At 35.0% G+C, this 18,203-nt stretch overlaps 2 protein-coding genes across 2 annotated transcripts; both read left to right on the top strand.

Annotated features, from left to right (window-relative positions):
* The first annotated feature begins 1,698 nt into the window (after nucleotides 1-1,698).
* On the top strand, nucleotides 1,699-2,481 carry LOC147516726 (uncharacterized). The gene is made up of 2 exons (XM_086593359.1): nucleotides 1,699-2,013; nucleotides 2,056-2,481. Exons 1-2 carry the CDS (start codon nucleotides 1,699-1,701, stop codon nucleotides 2,479-2,481), a joined length of 741 nt encoding a protein of 246 aa, XP_086449485.1.
* A 4,832-nt stretch (nucleotides 2,482-7,313) lies between these two features.
* On the top strand, nucleotides 7,314-10,619 carry LOC147516727 (serine/threonine-protein kinase AFC3-like). The gene is made up of 10 exons (XM_086593360.1): nucleotides 7,314-7,356; nucleotides 8,604-8,630; nucleotides 8,784-8,937; nucleotides 9,038-9,086; nucleotides 9,173-9,245; nucleotides 9,414-9,505; nucleotides 9,644-9,785; nucleotides 10,047-10,152; nucleotides 10,275-10,372; nucleotides 10,468-10,619. The coding sequence occupies exons 1-10, from the start codon at nucleotides 7,314-7,316 to the stop codon at nucleotides 10,617-10,619; spliced, it is 936 nt and encodes a 311-aa protein (XP_086449486.1).
* The last annotated feature ends 7,584 nt before the right edge of the window (nucleotides 10,620-18,203 follow it).

The raw sequence follows: 18,203 nt of genomic DNA on the forward strand, positions 1-18,203 counted from the left end.
GTAAAGGGTATGATGAAAGAGAAGAAAGTGGACACTGGGGGCGTCTTGAAAGTCGCCAGATAGCAATTAGTGGAAAGTTCATCTCTAAAATTAGATAGCAAAAACCATAAGGAGGATGTTAGATTCACATCGGAGATGAAGATAGAGCCCGAGATAATCCTAAGTAAGACAATGGAAGAAGTGCAAAAGATCAATATCAGACAAGACAATAAAAGTTGTTTCACTTTTATTGGAACAGAGATGAGTTTAGAAATCAAGAATGATTTAATCAAATTTCTAAAGAAGAATAAAGATGTATTTGCTTGGTCGATGGCTGATCTTCCTGGTATTGATCCTCAGATTTGTTCACATAAATTGAATATGCCAGAAGGAGCAACCCCAGTTCATCAGCGACATAGAAAGGTCAGGCCGATATACGCGCAAGCAGTATAAAAGGAAATTCATAAAATGCTAGAATGCGGAATCATCAAAGAGATTGATAATTCAGAATGGGTTGCAAACATTGTGGTGGTCCCAAAAAAGAATGTCAAGGTTCGGATATGTGTTGATTTTACAGATGTTAACAAACAATGCCCGAATGACTACTATCTGATGCCTAGAATTGATGAACTGGTGGATAGAACAGCTGGGTTCGAATTGTTGAGTTTCTGCGATGGTCATTCCGGTTATTTCCAGATTATTATGTCAATATTAGATCAATTGAAGATAGCATTTGTTGTTGAAGGGGATCTTTATTGTTTCATTAGAATGTCGTTCGGTTTAAAAAATGCAGGGGCAACCTATCAGCGACTGGTGGAAAAGATGTTCAAGCATTTGATTAAGCATATTGTGGAGGTGTACATAGATGATATGGTCATCAAATCAAAGAAGACGTGCAATCATGTTCAAGATTTGGATACGGTGTTCTGAATATTCCGACAGTTTAATATGAAGCTTAACCCTGAGAAATGTACTTTCGGGATAAGTTCAGGGAAATTCCTCGGATATATCGTCACAAAGAGAGGAATTGATGTTAATCCATATCAGATTCGAGCTATCCAACATATGTCTTCACCTACTACAAGGAAGCAAATTCAAAAGCTTACAGGTAGAATTGCAGCGTTGAATAGGTTTATACCTCGAACTTCCGATAGATGTAAACCCTTATTCAAGTTGTTGAAGAAGAATACAAAGTTTGTATGGGGTGAGAAATGCGAACTCGCATTCACCGAGTTAAAAAAGTATCTGCAAGAAGTACCAACTCTGATAAAACTAGAAGAAGGCGATACGTTATTCTTATACCTCGTTGTCTCGGATTTCTCCATTAGTTTAGTACTCGTCAAAGTGGAAGATGGAGCGGAGCGACCTGTGTACTTTCAATCTAAAACAATGCTCGAAGAAGAGACTCGATACTCAATGTTAGAAAAATATGCGTTAGCACTCCTATATTCTACTCAACGGCTAAAGCCTTATTTTCAATCCCATTCAGTGGTGGTCATAACAAATCTTCCTCTGAAGCAAACCTTAGCTAAAATAGCTAAATCAAGGAGAATGGCGAAGTGGTCAATTCTTATTGATGAATTTGGGATTGAATATAGGAATAGAGTATCGGAGAAAAGCCAAGTTCTAGCTAACTTCATAGCAGATTTTCCTGCTGAAGATGAAGATTAGAAAGCCGAGGAAGATAATCTTCTATTGGTACAAGAGCCTGATAATGCAATGGATGAGGATGATCCTTGGGTTGGTACAAATGGATGGAGGCTCTTTGTAGATGGATCATCAAGGCAAAAAGGATGTGGTATTGGCGTCGTGCTAATAACTCCAGAAAACCAAAGACTCGAGACAGCAGTTACTTTAAGTTTTCACGCTTCTAACAATGAAGCCGAATATGAGGCTCTAATAACAGGCTTGGAGATAGCTAAATCATTAAATGTCAGAGATTTGTTGGTCTTTAGTGATTCGCAGTTGGTGATAAGCCAGATCAATGGCGGATATGCTGCAAAGTGCGATAACATGATAGATTATCTAAATTTGGTAAGATTAAAGCTCAAGGATTTCAGGAAGATTATTTTTTAGCATCTCGACAGGGGAGAAAACCGACATGCCAATGCATTGGCATATGTAGCTGCAATGCTTGAAAATGAGGAAGGTCGTCTGTTGCATATTGGTGTTCAGCAAATTCAAAGTATTAATATAAAACATATAGAAGTGATGGAAATAGACATGCTGGGGGCGTCATGGTTGAACGATTATGTTCTATTTTTGTTAGAAGGAAAATTGCCATCAGATAAGAATGAGGCTAGAAGGATAAAAGGAGGAGCTGAAAGATATTTATTAATTGACGATCAACTATATCAGAAAAATCCAGGAGGGCCATATTTAAAATGTATATCGACAGAAGATTCTCAGAAAATTATTGTAGAAATACATGAAGGGGAATGTGGGAATCATTCGGCAGGAAGATCGTTGACAAGTAAGATTGCAAGGCAGGGATATTTCTAGCCACAAATGCGGAGAGACTGTCTCCGATATGCAAAAAAGTGTATCCAATGTCAGAAGCATGGACATGCCATTCATGTGCTAGCAGAGGAGTTACATTGTGTCTCGAACCCATGGCCATTTGCATTATGGGGGATGGACATCGTGGGTCCTCTGGTATCGGGGAAAGAGAAGAAAAGGTTCATGTTAGCAGTAACTGACTATTTCACTAAGTGGGTAGAAGCGATAGCCTTGCAACATGTCAAAGAGCAGGACATTATCGGTTTTCTGTTTGAAAAAGTGGTTTGCCGATATGGATTGCCATATGCTATCATATCGGATAATGGTCCTCAATTCATTGGTAGTAAAGTGAGATTTTTTAGAATCATACAGAATTAAGCACTTTACATCGGCACCTTACTACGCTCAAGGAAATGGGCAAGCCGAAGCAACAAATAAAACCATTATGGACAACATCAAAAAGAAGTTGGAGGATAAGAAAACTTTATGGGTTGATGAGTTAAATAGTGTGTTGTGGGCATACAGAACAACTCCAAGAGTAGAAATGGGGGAATCGCCATTTACTCTAGCTTATGGCATGGAAGCAGTGACTCCAGCTGAGATGGTAGTATCGACATCAAGGACAATGCTTGTAGAAAAAGGGTTGAATAACCAAGGGATGCAGGCAGAAGTTGAATTTGGAAGAAAGAAGAGAGCAAGCAAGGATGAAACTTGATTCCTATCACAGGCAACTCAGAAAAGCATTTAATAAGAAAGTGAAAGAAAGAAATTTCCAAGAAGGTGACCTAGTGATGAAAGAGGTTACACAGGCGACAAAAGAAAAGCGAGCTGGAAAGTTATCGACAAATTGGGAAGGCCCATACATTGTCCATAAGGTGGGGATAAATGGAGCATACTATCTAAAGAAGGCTAATAGTGAATTGTTAGCAAAACCTCAGAATGTCAATAATCTGAAGGTATTCTATCAATAATGTATTTTTCAAATTTTATGAGAAATTAAGATGTATAGCATGAATTTTCAATTCAATACAAATGGATTCAAGTTTTCAAGTTTCAATTTTCGTATAAAAATATATGGGGTTATCATATGATAAAAAGTCCTGATATCGATAGAAATATTGATATCAGGCATATCGGTAAAAAGTCATGATATCATAAACAGTGACAGATATCAGGCATAAAAAGTCTTGATATCGATAGAAATATTGATATCAGGCATATCGGCAAAAAGTCCGGATATCAGAAACAGGAGCAGATATCAGGCATAAAAAGTCCTGGTATCGATAGAAATATTGATATCAGGCATATTGTCAAAAAGTCCTGATATCAGAAACAGTGGCAGATATCAGGCATAAAAAGTCCTGGTATCGATAGAAATATTGATATCTGGCATATCATCAAAAAGTCCTGACATCAAAAATAATGACAGATATCAGGCGTAAGAAGTCCTAGTGTCGGCAGAAATGGTGATGTCAGGCGTAAAAAGTCCTGGTATCAACAGACGTATTAGTATCAGGCATATTGTCAAAAGTCCTAGTATTGACAGAAATGTTGATATTAGGCGTAAGAAGTTCTTATATCGATAGACGTATTGATATCGGGTATATTGTCAAAAAGTCCTGATATAAAAAACAGTGGCAAATGTCAGGCATAAAAAGTTCTTAGATTAACAGAAATGTTGATCTCAAGCGTATTGTCAAAAAGTTCTTATATCAAAAACAGTGGCAGATATCAGGCATGAAAAGTTCGTAGAAGTACAGAAATGATAATATCAGGCAAGGTATCAGCGAAAGATGAGGCATTATAGATTATTCGATAATAAAGGTATGTTGCAATGCTTTATGTTTGTTAATAGTAACAAAGGTAAAATTATATTTTCTTTGTGATACAAGTCTAAGTATCGCCGATACTCTCTTTTGGGAGAAAGTATCGAAAATTATATTTTCTTTGTGATACAAGTCTAAGTATCGCCGATACTCTCTTTTGGGAGAGAGTATCGAAAATTATATTTTCTTTGTGATACAAGTCTAAGTATCGCCAATACTCTCTTTTTGGTTGAGGATATCAAAAATTGTATTTTCTTTGTGATACAAGTCTAAGTATCGCCGATACTCTCTTTAGGGGGAGAGTATCGAAAATTATATTTTCTTTGTGATACAAGTCTAAGTATCGCCGATACTCTCTTTTTGGTTGAGGGTATCGAAAATTATATTTTTTTTTGTAATACAAGTCTAAGTATCACCGATACTCTTTATATTTTCTTTGTGATACAAGTCTAAGCATCGCTGATACTCTTTATATTTTCTTAATGGATACAAGTCCAAGTATCAGCGATACTCTCTTTTTGGTTGAGGGTATCGAAAAGGTGTTTTTCTGTTCATATGATAGTTGGAAGTACAAGAAACATATAAATATAAATAAGGGCAAACAGTTATGGCAAAAAACCAATGGAAGTTAGATATTATATCAATCAAAAAGTATTACTTGTTCGGAGAATACAATATTTGAAGTATAAAAGATGGTAGTCTAGAGGGGAGGAGTGTTGAGAAGGACATCAACATCAAACAGAGTATCTTCAACAGCATCAGGAATAGTCTACAAAGGGGTTGTATCGGGGACATCAGGATTAGAAGGTGCTATATTTCCTTCTTCATCATCGGAAATCATCCCATGTTCCATAAGAATGTTATGTGGAACAAATGGCTTACAAATATCTAGCTTGTCGCCTAAGGAGTTTACTGTAGCCATGACAGTGTTAAACTAAGCATCAGCAGCTTCAGAGGCTTCTTCAGATTTCTTTCTTTCGGAATTAAAATCTTCAAGCATCTTCTACACAAGCTCGGCATGTTCAGCTAGGTTATCCGATAAGGTCTTCTCAGCTTTTTCAGATTGCAGCTTCAAGTCAGTTTTTAATTGGTGGATTTCCTTCTTAAAGCCACTATTTTCTCGGGTTAATCTATCGAATTTTGACTGCTAAGAGTTCAGGATTTTTTCTAATGCGCCCAATCTCGCATTCTTGCTTATGAAGCAGATCAAATTGAGCCATGACAAGCACTTTTGCCTATAAAAATGTCAGAGGCAGATAAGCACAAAGTAAAAAGGCGAAAGTGATCAAAGGCAGATAAGCACAAGACATGAATACCTTCTCCATATGATCGCAATACTGAGTAAGGCGTTCGGTGGGATCCACTTTTATAGCGGCTACCTTGTCTTTGGGAAGGATACAGTTGCTGGATAATGCGACACCCAACTCATCCTTATTACTATTTTCGAAGAGCGAAGCTGTTAGAGGGATATCGTTGCCATCAGTGAAGAGAAACATAGGACTAAAGGGTTGGCTGGCATCGGCTGAGGGAATAGAATCAAGATTTTGACCATCTGCAAGTCCACTCTCTCCCCATGTATGGGCGGTTTTTCTTTTCTTAGAATGACCAGTAGTAGTCGAGGGAGGGATGGAGGTATTTGGCTGAGAAGAAGTATGAGTCTTATCCTTAGTAGCAGCAGAAGTAGAAGAAGGGGCAGAGGCAGCGGTTGATGCCGAGACGGGTGCAGAGGGTTTCTTTTTCCCTTTATCGGATAAGTAGCGACCAGCATTAGCATTCATCGGCATTCGATGAGCCATATATGTATATAATAAAAGATGCTCATTAAATATACTTTGCAATATCAGATATTCATAAAAGTCAGGAACCTCTTCTTTAATCTCAGGGAAAAGATTGGGAGTCATGGTACAATTGTCATCTAAATAGTCATAGAAACTTTTGGGAAGTTTAGGAGGCAAGCCATGCAAGGCAAAGGAAGATACAAAAAAAGGAAGATCGTCTGAGGAATGGTTTAAAGGAGATTGAGGGGGAGTTGGCGACTGACCCATTTTTTGAAGAGCTCGGTGTTTGAGTATGTAAAGAGGTACGCGATAGTTGGAGATATCAGGAAGATGAACAGTAATTTTGGGATTCCCTTCTTTATCGGCCCCCATTTTAATATTGACATCGACTTTAGTCCCTTCTAAAAGTCTTAGTACTCTGTCTGAATTTCCGCGGCTTTTAGCAATATGAGGAAGAAGAACTGAAAAGACACAAAGAAGACTAAGTTTAGGTAGGAATTCCGATAGTCTGAAGATAGGAAATAAATCAAAATGAGGATATACCTGAAGAATTGAAGACTTAATGTTTCAATGGAGGGTTTGCTGGGATATCGGCGCTTTTCCAATTCCCAATAACAACAATCGGATACTGGGTCCACTGTTTGTCGATATTACGGTTTTTTCGAAGAATACCCCTAATGCTTCTATGGATATGTTTTTTGGGATAAAAATATCCGATAATCTTTTCACAAAATCTATAGTGCATAAGAATATCGGATAGTCTAACCCGGTCGGCTTCATATCTATCGGGAGAGAGGTGGCTATTGTAGTAATTGCATACAAACATTAACCTCCAGAAGTTACCCGTACCCTAACCTGGGGAAATGTTCAGATGGTTCAGTATTTCACGATCGAGGTTGGATAAAGAAAATCTCAATCCAGTGGCGAGTTGGCCGATAGTAACAATGATTCCATTCTTGGTACCACTCTGACATTGAGTAAAATCCCGAGAACCAGCATAATGTTGTAAATAAAGGGTGGAAGTCGAAGCAAAGTTTTGGCTGTTGGGTCTATCATCAGGAAGTATATCGTCATAAATGATATCATCCGATATGGTGTCCTCAGAAGGGAGACTAGCATCAGAAATAATATCTTCACTGGCCATTGAAACGGCTATACACAAAGAAGAAATGACAAAGGTATTTTAAATATCGTCAATTCATAATTTACAAAGTGTTATTATCAGCATGATATGGAAGTATCGATACAAGAGGTGAATCATCGGAAATACCGATGTATATAATTATATCGGAATAAAATAGTATCGGAAATATTGTGATACATGCCAATAGTAAAGCCAGAATAAGCAAAAAGATGAAAACAATGTTATGAATAAAAAGATTCAAACTTTTACATATTTTGAAGTTTAAGATAGTAATGTAGGTCATTGCATAAGCATTAGCACACACATACATGCAGAATTAAGGGATTCAGATGTCAAAAACTAAAGTTAAAACAAATTGTTGTAGCTATTATTACTAAAGTAAGTATATCAATGCATGTTTTAGAAAGATTAACGAAGTACAGGGTGAAAAAACATACCTTAAGGGTTGCAAGAGTGATAAGTTATGGAAAGTTGAAGAAGAAGAAAACCAGAGTTTTTTTTTGGTGTTTGGAAGCGTACTGAAGAAGCTAAAGAGTTTTTGTGTTTAGAAGTGTACTGAAGAAGCTAAAGAGGTTTAAATTTATATTTTTGAAACATTGGACCGGGTGGTTATTTGGGCCCGATAGTTTTCATATCCGTTATCTGATATAATTATTTCTCGAAAAGTTGGAATTTCAAATGAAAATTTCAAAATTTCGAGAGGGGGCAATGTAGTGGGCAAATATCGTACCTATAAATACGTTTATTTCAATATTTTAAAACTCGAGATATTGGCATAAAGACTGGATAAAAACTCGAGATATTGGCATAAAGATATTGGCATAACTCGGTAGATCTCGTGGGTGTTTAAATTGTGTTGCAGGTAAAAGGCGGGAAATGAGAAAGAAAGACAAGGAACAGATGTCAACAACGGATTGGGTCAAAGCTATTTGAGAGGACTATATAAAGACTGGATGGAGAAGAAAAGGATTCATTGGATTCATTCTGGAAAAAAGGTCATAAACAGGAGAGAGAGAAAACGAGAGCGATTGTAAAGTTTCTTAACATTGACTAATAAAAACATTATTTCCTACCAGATTCTTCCGAGTCTTTCATTCATATCATCACTATAAATCGTGTGATCTAAGAGCATCATATAACATTAGGTGTTCTTGGCAATCACAATTCTTACTTCCAATTTTAAGAGGATATGCTGTTTTTGAAATCTTAGATTGTTTGTTTTAGAATTGGAATCAAATTTCTCTTTTTAGTTACATTCCTTAAGTTATGTTTTATACAAATTTTCTTATTCATTGTTTCCTAAAAGAAGTACGTTTTGTACAAATTTCCTGGTCTTAGTCTTTTGCTTATGATTTTTTCCTCCATCTTTTCTTGCAGATAGGATTGTCAGAAAGCTTGGTGAAGGCAAGTTACATCTCTTCTTTCTTCTTTGTATTTTAATGCATATACTTTCTACTTTTCTCATTTTCTTTTTTCCTCCGACTGCTCTAATCCTGCTATTGGACAATTTTAATTAATAATTTAGGTGAAACACTTTTTTGTTTTTGTTTTTTTCAGGTGCTTCGTCCAAGGTTTTAGAATGCTGGGACATGCTGAAGTTGGAATATGTTGCTATCAAGATTTTTACTAATCTTGAAGACTCAGCTGATTACGGAAGGGACGAAATTCAACTTCTTCAATATTTGGGAAATCTATATAGAACTGGATCGTGGTGAGTTTTATCTTTGTGCACTGCCTTCGTTTCCTTTTATGTGATTACTGGTTTATTCACTATTCAGTATTCACTATACTGGGTTATTGTCCTTTTACAGTTGCGTACAAATGCGAAACTCTTTTGAGCACTCCAACCATCTCTTCATTGTAAGTGAATGTTTTGTGTTTTTTGATAGATTGATTTAGTATCCTTTGAAGACGTATCTTTAAGTGGTTTTTAATGATTCGAACAGGTGTTTGAGAGGCTTGGACCTTCTTTGAACTCTTCTTTCCTATGGGAAACGAAAGCTATAACTGTTTACATGTGTGCAAGGTGAGAGCTTTGCAGACAAGTGTTGGAGTGTGTTTCCTGTGCGTAATAATTCATCACATTTTCTTTTTTTTTTTCATGCCATTATTGTTTCAATAAATTCCCGAATGTAACTTGAGTTTGTTATTGTGGTCTCCTTACATGGTTTGTGTTGATGGTTTCAGTTTGTCATAATAATCTTGTTGTACATGCCGATCTGAAGCCCGGAAACATTCTTTTTGCTTCACCACATATTATAGAAACGCTAATGTGTATGGTATGTTCTGTATGAGGGCATACTACTTTCTCCTTGTCTATTTCTGGTTTTCTTTTCCTCCTTTTTTGTGTATTTTTTCTGATTTGATTCTTTTTTGCTTCTTTCTAAATGTTGACGGATTTCCCTATGTCATGGAAGGTTTTGGTTGAGTTAGAGGATTTGCCCAAATCAAAGGTCATTAAACTGATAGATTTTGGCTGCTCAATTCTTAACTCTTCCAATGTGCTGTATGAATACGATTGTGGTACCGATCCCTTTTGGGCACCTGAGTGTTTGTTTGGTATGTCGTGATATATGTTATCATTTTAAGTGATTTGCACACCAGGTTATTGACTTGTAGTACTGAAGCAATGTGGTTTTGGTAACAGGTCTTGAATGGAGTTTTCCATGCGATATGTGGAGTGTCGGCTGTATACTGTTCGAGATTCTCTCTGTAAAATTTCTCCTCGTGCTCCTGGTTCTTTACCATTTTTAGGAATTTAGAATGTTGGATTGATTTGTTTAAATTATTTTATTTCTTTTTGTCTTCGTCTATTGGTAGGGGGGCAGCTTTTTCCAGGCAGAGATTTCTTTTTCTACCTGGCCGTGATGCAGAGACTTTTAGGCCCTATACCCGAGTACATGCTGGATAATTATGTCCTTGTCACGTATGTATTTTCTTTAGTCACTTTTGCAAGGTTTTCTTTACTAGTTTCTCTCCCATTTTGTGTAGCTATCATTTCGAGATTTGTTTTTGTATTGAAGTCTTTTGTCCGTATGTTTAATTTAGTGGGATGAAAGACTTCAAACAGACTTTAGCACACTGGGCAGAGGAAGCTCCGAGGGACATGGTAGAACGTGTTGAGCGTTTTTCTCCACTCAGTGTATGTAGTTTTTCTTTGTTTTATGGTTCAACTTTGCCATTTTATGCATTTTCAGGCTATAGTCTGATTGCACTTTTATGTTTTATTATCTTCCGCAAGATCTTGTAGTGGAAAGTGCCAATGATCCCGTACGTAATGATTATTTAATGCTTTTGCAAGGCCTCCTCAAATACGAACCATCTGAGAGGCTGACAGCTCAAGAAGCTCTTGCACACCCATTCTTTACAATGGATTGGGACACTGAAGTTTAATTTTGGAAGGGAAATCAAATGATGAATCATGTAGGGCGTTATACTTGTTTGGTGCTTTTACTTTGACTGTATTAAACTTCCTTTATCCCCTTTTAATGTTTTTCCTTTTCCAACAAGTTGGACATGGCACCATGCACCATGCATGACACAACGTTGTTGTTCTTTTGCCTGGGTCTGGACTTTTGTGAATGGTTCCGTAGTACTATGTAACTATTGCAGTATTAATAATCCCAATTGCATAAAACTCTAAATAGCATAGGAAAACTGCAGTACTAAAATGTACAACAGTAATCTATCAAGTAATTCTGAAATGCGAGGAAGGAGAGAGCGGGGGCTCAAATGCGCCATCCAATGGGCATAAATCCTAGGCTTCAAGAGAATAATACTAGAAATTGATTGCAAGACAGTAGTTGATTTTTGGGATATACTAGCTGCTAACATCGGGAGGACAGCCCGTACTATTATCGTAGATGTACAAAAATTTACATCCTCTTTTGATTCCTCACTTGTAACCCATGTTGATAGATCTTGTAATAAGGTTGCACACATGTTAGCAACCAGGGCTATTCATCTCCAGGACTGTGTGTTTGGGAGTTGGAATCACCCATTTGGTTACAAAGGCTTTTGCAGGAATGCAGGATGATCTAAGGTAATGTAATTATTAGGTGGTGGCTGTAGCACCATAGATGCATATCTATATATATATATATATATATATCTAGTGTGTTTACCAAAAAAATAAAAAAGTAATTCTGAATGGCATATATAACGCCAGGTGAACTCCTACTCACATATTTTAACATAGAGAGCGAATTTGTGGACAGAACAGCAATTTCTCATTAGTCCAAACACTTTGTGGGCCAAATAAACAGATTTTTTGAGCAGCTAAACAGTTTTTTAGGGCATCCTCTCCACCAATCAGCACATGAGGTCCTGTGGACAGCTAATAGTTGTATGTCCACAAAATTATTCTGTTTTAACATAACCCCACTCAAAAAGGAGGAAAAACAAAATCCACACATAATCCTACTCAAACAAACTATTTATTAGTGGTCTCCATCTCTCTATATATACTAGCTAGTATGATGTGGGTGTGTGTTGTATATATTACACGTTTGTATATAATAATAATAATAATTCTTAGATATATATTATAGATATACCCTCTCGGTTCTATTTTTCGTGGCTTCACAGAGTCTCCAATATTTTCACAACACTCAAAATCTAATTACGGAAATTTATGAGAAATCTTACTAGCCTAGACAAAAGTTAGTAGTCTCAAACTAAAGCAGTAAAAGCTAAACCCAACATCTTCATTCTACGAGTAAAACTCTTATACTCCATTCTCTAAATAAATTAAACTATTTATGGTCGATTCCTATTACCAAGTTCTCTTAAACCTCACCAGGAGGAGTCAATATACTTCCATCATTATGATTCTTATTACCAAATTCACTTAAACCTCAATATACTTCAATCATTATTCAATACTGATCCAAAATATATATAGGGGAGGGATCCGTTTACCATGGTTTTTTATACTTTCCAAAAAACAGAAAAAATAAATGTAAACAAGATTTAGCAAGTTTGGTTAAGATATATACAAAACTTATTCCTGTCTTTGTGTCTTCGTAAGTCGTAACCATCTAAGATTAGTCAAGCTATTCACATGAACTTTCGATAAGAGAAACACATCTACCAAAGGTTTGAAATAAATCTCTGTTTAGTTTTAATTCAGAAACCGTGATTCTTCATATACTTTCCTTATGTTGTGTGTAGTGCTTAAATTATGAGTAAGTACTCCGTGTCTAATCACGCTTCTTTGTCAAATAGCTCAAATTGATCATTGAGATTAAGGTGCTTTCATAGTCTATAGCAGAAAGCATTTCCTTGTAGCATTAGATCTATCACAAATGTCTCAAAGTGCGATTATCAAATTGTTGGAAAGATAGTACAACGAAGTCCCATGAAAAGTGGGTACAATTTTGCTTTTCTTTTTTGTCCTTTTTCAATATTTTCATTTTACCTTTTCTTAAAGATTTTTTTTTTTTGGTAAACTATTTTCTTAAAGAATTGAAAACTTCATTAACTAAGTGAGGAATGATACAACAGAAAGTCTAAGGCATATACATGGTAAATTACAGATCCTAATTGGAGTTAATGTTCTATGGTTCTATCATTTCCACTTAATAGATAAGGGCGCATGTATCGAATACCTCCTCAAGAGAAAGAATATGACTTTCTAGCTAGCAACAAATGTTTTTTCCACTTTTTTCATCTTTTCTATAATCTAGAATTAACATTCTTGATTAAATATTATAAAGGATGTTTGTTTACCGTGCTATCGCTATGAGTATGACATAAGCACAAATTAGAAGGTTTACCTTTAGGCTTATTTAGTAGTTTCTTATATATAATCACATAAGAAAAACCCAATCACGTATCCGTAAGAACTTGCTACAAGTTTCATTCATCATACTCGACAATTGTTCTTGAAACTTAAGCACATCAAATAACTTCAAGCAACCATAATTGTGTATTTCAAAGCTAACACCAACATAACATATATATGGATTTATTAATGTGAGTTCTTATATGATTCCCTGCATCCTATTACAATTTTTTTCCCTTTGTTCATTGGTTATCTTTAGTTGATTTTTGCTTAAATTAAAGTTGACAAATTGGTATCGTATGGAGCAAACGTTGTTGGACTCTGCTTTAATGTTCAGAAGGTATTAACTTATACTTGCTAATTCAAGTTTATTCTATCTATGTCGAGGGGGTGCTAGAAAGCAAAAAGTTTGATACGGAGAATTGATAGTGAAGGGAGCAACGAGTAAAATAACGATGGGAACTCATATTAAGTATATTTGTACCTAATACCTTAATGAAGAGGAGATCGGCCAACGAAGAAATCGACAATGTGGGTATGATTTGATCCACTGGTTGTAATATTTGCAACTTTTTTGTATATGCGGTTCTAGAACCTCCTTTGTAAAATTGTAGGTACTGCGTGAATTTTTTTGGTGATTAGTGATTTTCCATATGGTGTGGAACTATGGATCGACTTTATTCATGTTATAGAGTTTTTAAAGTTGCTTTGGACATAATATATTTGTATCCTTAAATAAAAAGTTAGTGCCTAAGGCATACATGTCTCTTGCGTGTAATCTAACAGAGGTGTTGTTAGAAATTAAAATAGGTGGTGTTAAAAATTATTTTTCAAAGGCTCAAATATACTACAAATTCAATTGCTTAATTTGGACTTAAAAATATGTCGCTCAGAGAATTAAACACTAATAGATTGAACAATGTTTTTTCATATTTCTCAACAATGGTTGATTATCTAATCTTTTGACACATTGTTCAAGGTAATGTTTTCTACTCATTATAAAATCTATATATAATGAGGTTCCTTTTGGGAACAAGGATTTAGAAAAGGAACTAAGGTTAGTATACACTGGGGGCTGGCGCTGAGCTTAAAGGTGTTCCATTTCTAGGGTAACCAATATGTTAACTCTGTGGTGGTTCACTATATACAATGAGTTTTAATTTGTGATGTAAATGCATTGAACTAACATCAAAGAATAATTAACGGAAAATCAGAAATTGGACGCAATGACATAAAACTAACCTGAAAGAATAATTAACGATAAATCAAAAATTATATGCAAATTAACTAACCTCAAAGAATAATTAACGATAAATACAAAAGCGGATGAAATTGGCGTTGAACTAACCTCATATAATAATTAATAGAAAATCAAAAACTAGATACAAATGCATTGAACTAACCTCAAAGAATAATTAATGGGACATAAGAAATTAGAAGCAACTGAGTTGAACTAACTTCAAATAATAATTAACGGAAAATTAGAAACTAGATAAAACTGCATCAAACGAATATTTAAGAAAAATTAACGGGAAATCGGAAAAAAAAATATGAAAATGCACCGAACATCAAAGTAACCTCAAAGAATAATTAATAAGAAATCGAAAATTGGATGCAAATGAAATGAACTACCCTCAAAGAATAATTAACGAGAAATCAGAAACATGATGCAATTATATCGAACTAACATCAATGAATAATTCATGCGAAATCAAAAACTGGATTGAAATACATCAAACTAACCTCATAGAATAAATAACGGAAAATCAGAAACTGGATACAAATGCATTGACCTAACCTTAAAGAATATTCAACAGGAAATCAGAAACTAGGTGCAACTGCATTGAACTAACCCGAAGAATAACGGAAAATCTAAAACTGGATAACCGTTAATCGGAAACTGGATGCATTTTACGAAAAATCGAAAAATGGATGCAAATGCATTAAACTATTCTCAAAGAGTAATTAACAAAAAATCATAAACTGGGAGCAACTGCATTGAACTAATCTCGAAGAATAATTAACAGAAAATCGAAAAGTGGATGAAACTTCATTGAACCAAACTCATTGAATAATTAATGGGAAATCAAAAACTTGATGCAAATGCATTAAACTAATCTCAAATAATAATTAATCATAAATCAGAAACAGGAAGCAACTGCATTGAATTGAGCTCACTTAAAAGAATAATTAATAGGAAATCAGAAACTAGATGCAAATGCATCGAACTTAACTTATAGAATAATTATTGTGAAATCAGAAATTGGATGCAAATACATTGAACTAGCCTCAAATAATAATATTTAACTGGAAACCGAAAACTGGTTTCAAATGCATTGAGCTAACCTCAAAAAATAATTAACATGAAATCAGAAACTGGATGCAACTGTATTAAACAAACCACAAAAAATAATTAAAGACAAATCGGAAACAGGATGCAACTGCATTGAACTCACTACAAAGAATAATTAGCAGGGAAATAAGAAATTTGATGCAATTGTATTAAACAAACCTAAAAAAATAATTAACGGCAAATCGAAAACAGGATGGAACTGAATTGAACTCACTACAAAGAATAATTAACGAGAAATTAGAAAGTGGATGGATGCAAATGCATTGAACTAAACTTATAGAATAATTATTTAACGAAAATCGGAAACTGGATGCAACTGTATTAAACAAACTTCAAAAAATAATTAACGGAAAATCGAAAACATGATGAAAATGCATTGAACTAACCTTAAATTATAATAAACGGGAAATCAGAAACTTGATGCAACTGCATCAAACTAACGAAAAATCATAAACTAGATGCAATTGCGTCGAATTAACCTCAAAGAATATTTAACGGTAAATCGAAAATTAGAAGCAAGTGCATCAAATACATTGAACTAACCTAAAAAAAACAGAATAATTTAACGGGAAATAAAAAATTGGGTGCAAATGCATTGAACTGACCTCGAAGAACAAGTAACAAAATATCAAAAACTAGATGTAATTGCATTGAACTACCCTAAAATAATAATAAACAATGGGAAATCGGAAACTGGACGCAACTACATAGAACTAACCTCAAAAAATAGTTAATGGGAAATCAGAAATTGTATGCAAATGCATTAAACTAACTTCAAAGAATATTTAACGGGAAATCAGAAACTGAAAGCAAATGTATCCAACTAACTAACCCCAAAAAATAACTAACGGTAAATCAAAAACTGCATGCAAATACATTGAACTAATCTCAAATAGAATAATTTAATGGGAAATCAAAAATTGGGTGCAAATGCATTGTACTGACCTCGAAGAACAAGTAACAAAATATCGAAAACTGGATGCAAATACATTGAACTACCCTCAAATAATAATAAACAATGGAAAATCGAAAACTAGACGCAACTATATAGAACTAACCTCAAATAATATTTAACAGGAAATCGAAAATTGGAAGCAAATGTATCCAACTAACTAACCTAAAAAAATAGCTAACGGGAAATCAAAAACTGCATGCAAATGCATTGAACTAACCTTAGAGAATAATTAATGGAAAATTGAAAACTGGATGCAACTGTATTGAACTCATCTCAAATAATAATCAATGAGAAATCAGAAAGTGGATATAACTCCATTGAACTAACCTCAAAGAATAATTAACGGAAAATAGGAAACTGGATGTAAATGCATTGAACTAACATCAAATAATAATTAACGGGAAATCAGAAACTAGATGCAAATACATTGAACTAACATCAAAACGTAGTTGCATTATATGTAGTGGAAATGTCTCGACAAGTGTAGTTTTGCAAATGATGTTTATCGTATCTCTTTTTGTATGATTGGGAATGTTATTCAAGTAACGTAGCTTCAATATGATCTTTGCCTCATTGGGCATTATCGCAAATTAAAACTTCAATCAAACTTCCATTATTAAGCAACAAAAAGAAGTTGAAATGTATTATCAAGAGTGTATTATTTCTTTTTATAGAGAGTGAGATTTTCACGTTGCAAGAAATTTGGATGACTAATCAATATAATATCCACATCTCAGAGTTCTGCATAGTTGCTAATAATTTTATAAATCATTTAATGTAGCATCACTCACCCGTTCGTAGGACAGGTTCAGAAGCTAGTAGTAATAATAACTAGCCAATTAGCCCGCCTGCAGCCGGGCCTGTTACATTGATAGTTCAGTTTTTACTTTTATCAAACTATTAACAACTACAATACAGGCAGTACCCAACATTACCTGCCATTAGTTGCATTATCTACCATTGGCAGAGTATTGACTGACCTTCCTCCATTGAAATATAATTAATGCATGAGTTGTATAAAAAAGATCCCTCTTATTGGTAAGTCACCTTCAAAGTTATTGAATGATAGATTTAAACTTTCGGAGCACCAAGGTTTTCAAGAAGTTTAGAATTTTTCGACAAAGTTATTTCGTGAAAGATCGATATCTTCAATACCTTTCAAACCGCCAAAAAAAAGAGGGGGCGACTCCTTGAATGAAAATATGAAATTACCTTGTAAATAAATATTAGAAAACAAAAATGAAATTCGGTAACTCAACTATGCCTTTGGTGTTCATTATCACCAAGATAACCACGAAAGCATCGCGAATGGGCATTTTACAATACAGATTAGGCAACATTACCCCTATGGTCTTTCCAATGAAACAACTTAAGATGACAACTTGAACAACCCACACATTCCCATCAAGGGTAAAAAATCTGTCGTCAATCCACATAGAGTGTAAAAGATTGGCATGAACAAACACCGAAATAAAGCGGTCGAACTTCTCTTCTAATGCGGATCCTAAAGGTGGTCCATATGGTATAGCCAAACCGAATATAAATGGTGCCATTACATAACCTTGCCCAAGTGATCCGACCGACAAATGTAAACGCTTAGCAACAACATAATAAAACTACATAGGTAAATTTCCGATTTGGTTTTCCTTCCGAGTCTTTTTGATGACCCATAATGTTGGCCGCCGGACAAAAACACGATAATGGCTAGCAAGAAACCGGTGATGTTATGGATCCTAAGGTATTTGCAAATGCTTTTTCGCCTTTGAGCATGAAACTAATCTTAAAAATTACAATAGAAACCCGAACGGATATCGGATATTAAAGATGAAGGGAGGCTAGGCGACCAAGCTTGAATTGAGAATCTTGAGGTCACCGAGGAAGCAA

Source organism: Coptis chinensis, chromosome 2 (genome assembly GCF_015680905.1).
Source record: "Coptis chinensis isolate HL-2020 chromosome 2, ASM1568090v1, whole genome shotgun sequence".
Taxonomy (NCBI): domain Eukaryota; kingdom Viridiplantae; phylum Streptophyta; class Magnoliopsida; order Ranunculales; family Ranunculaceae; genus Coptis; species Coptis chinensis.

Excerpts from the sequence above, each read along its gene's own strand:
- LOC147516726 (XM_086593359.1), top strand. The coding sequence starts at position 1,699 with ATGGATGAGGATGATCCTTGGGTTGGTACAAATGGATGGAGGCTCTTT. Across the intron at positions 2,014-2,055 it reads TGATAGATTATCTAAATTTG|CATCTCGACAGGGGAGAAAA; the intron begins GTAAGATTAAAG and ends ATTATTTTTTAG.
- LOC147516727 (XM_086593360.1), top strand. The coding sequence starts at position 7,314 with ATGGAAGTATCGATACAAGAGGTGAATCATCGGAAATACCGAT. Across the intron at positions 8,938-9,037 it reads CTATATAGAACTGGATCGTG|TTGCGTACAAATGCGAAACT; the intron begins GTGAGTTTTATC and ends GTCCTTTTACAG. Across the intron at positions 9,087-9,172 it reads ACTCCAACCATCTCTTCATT|GTGTTTGAGAGGCTTGGACC; the intron begins GTAAGTGAATGT and ends TGATTCGAACAG.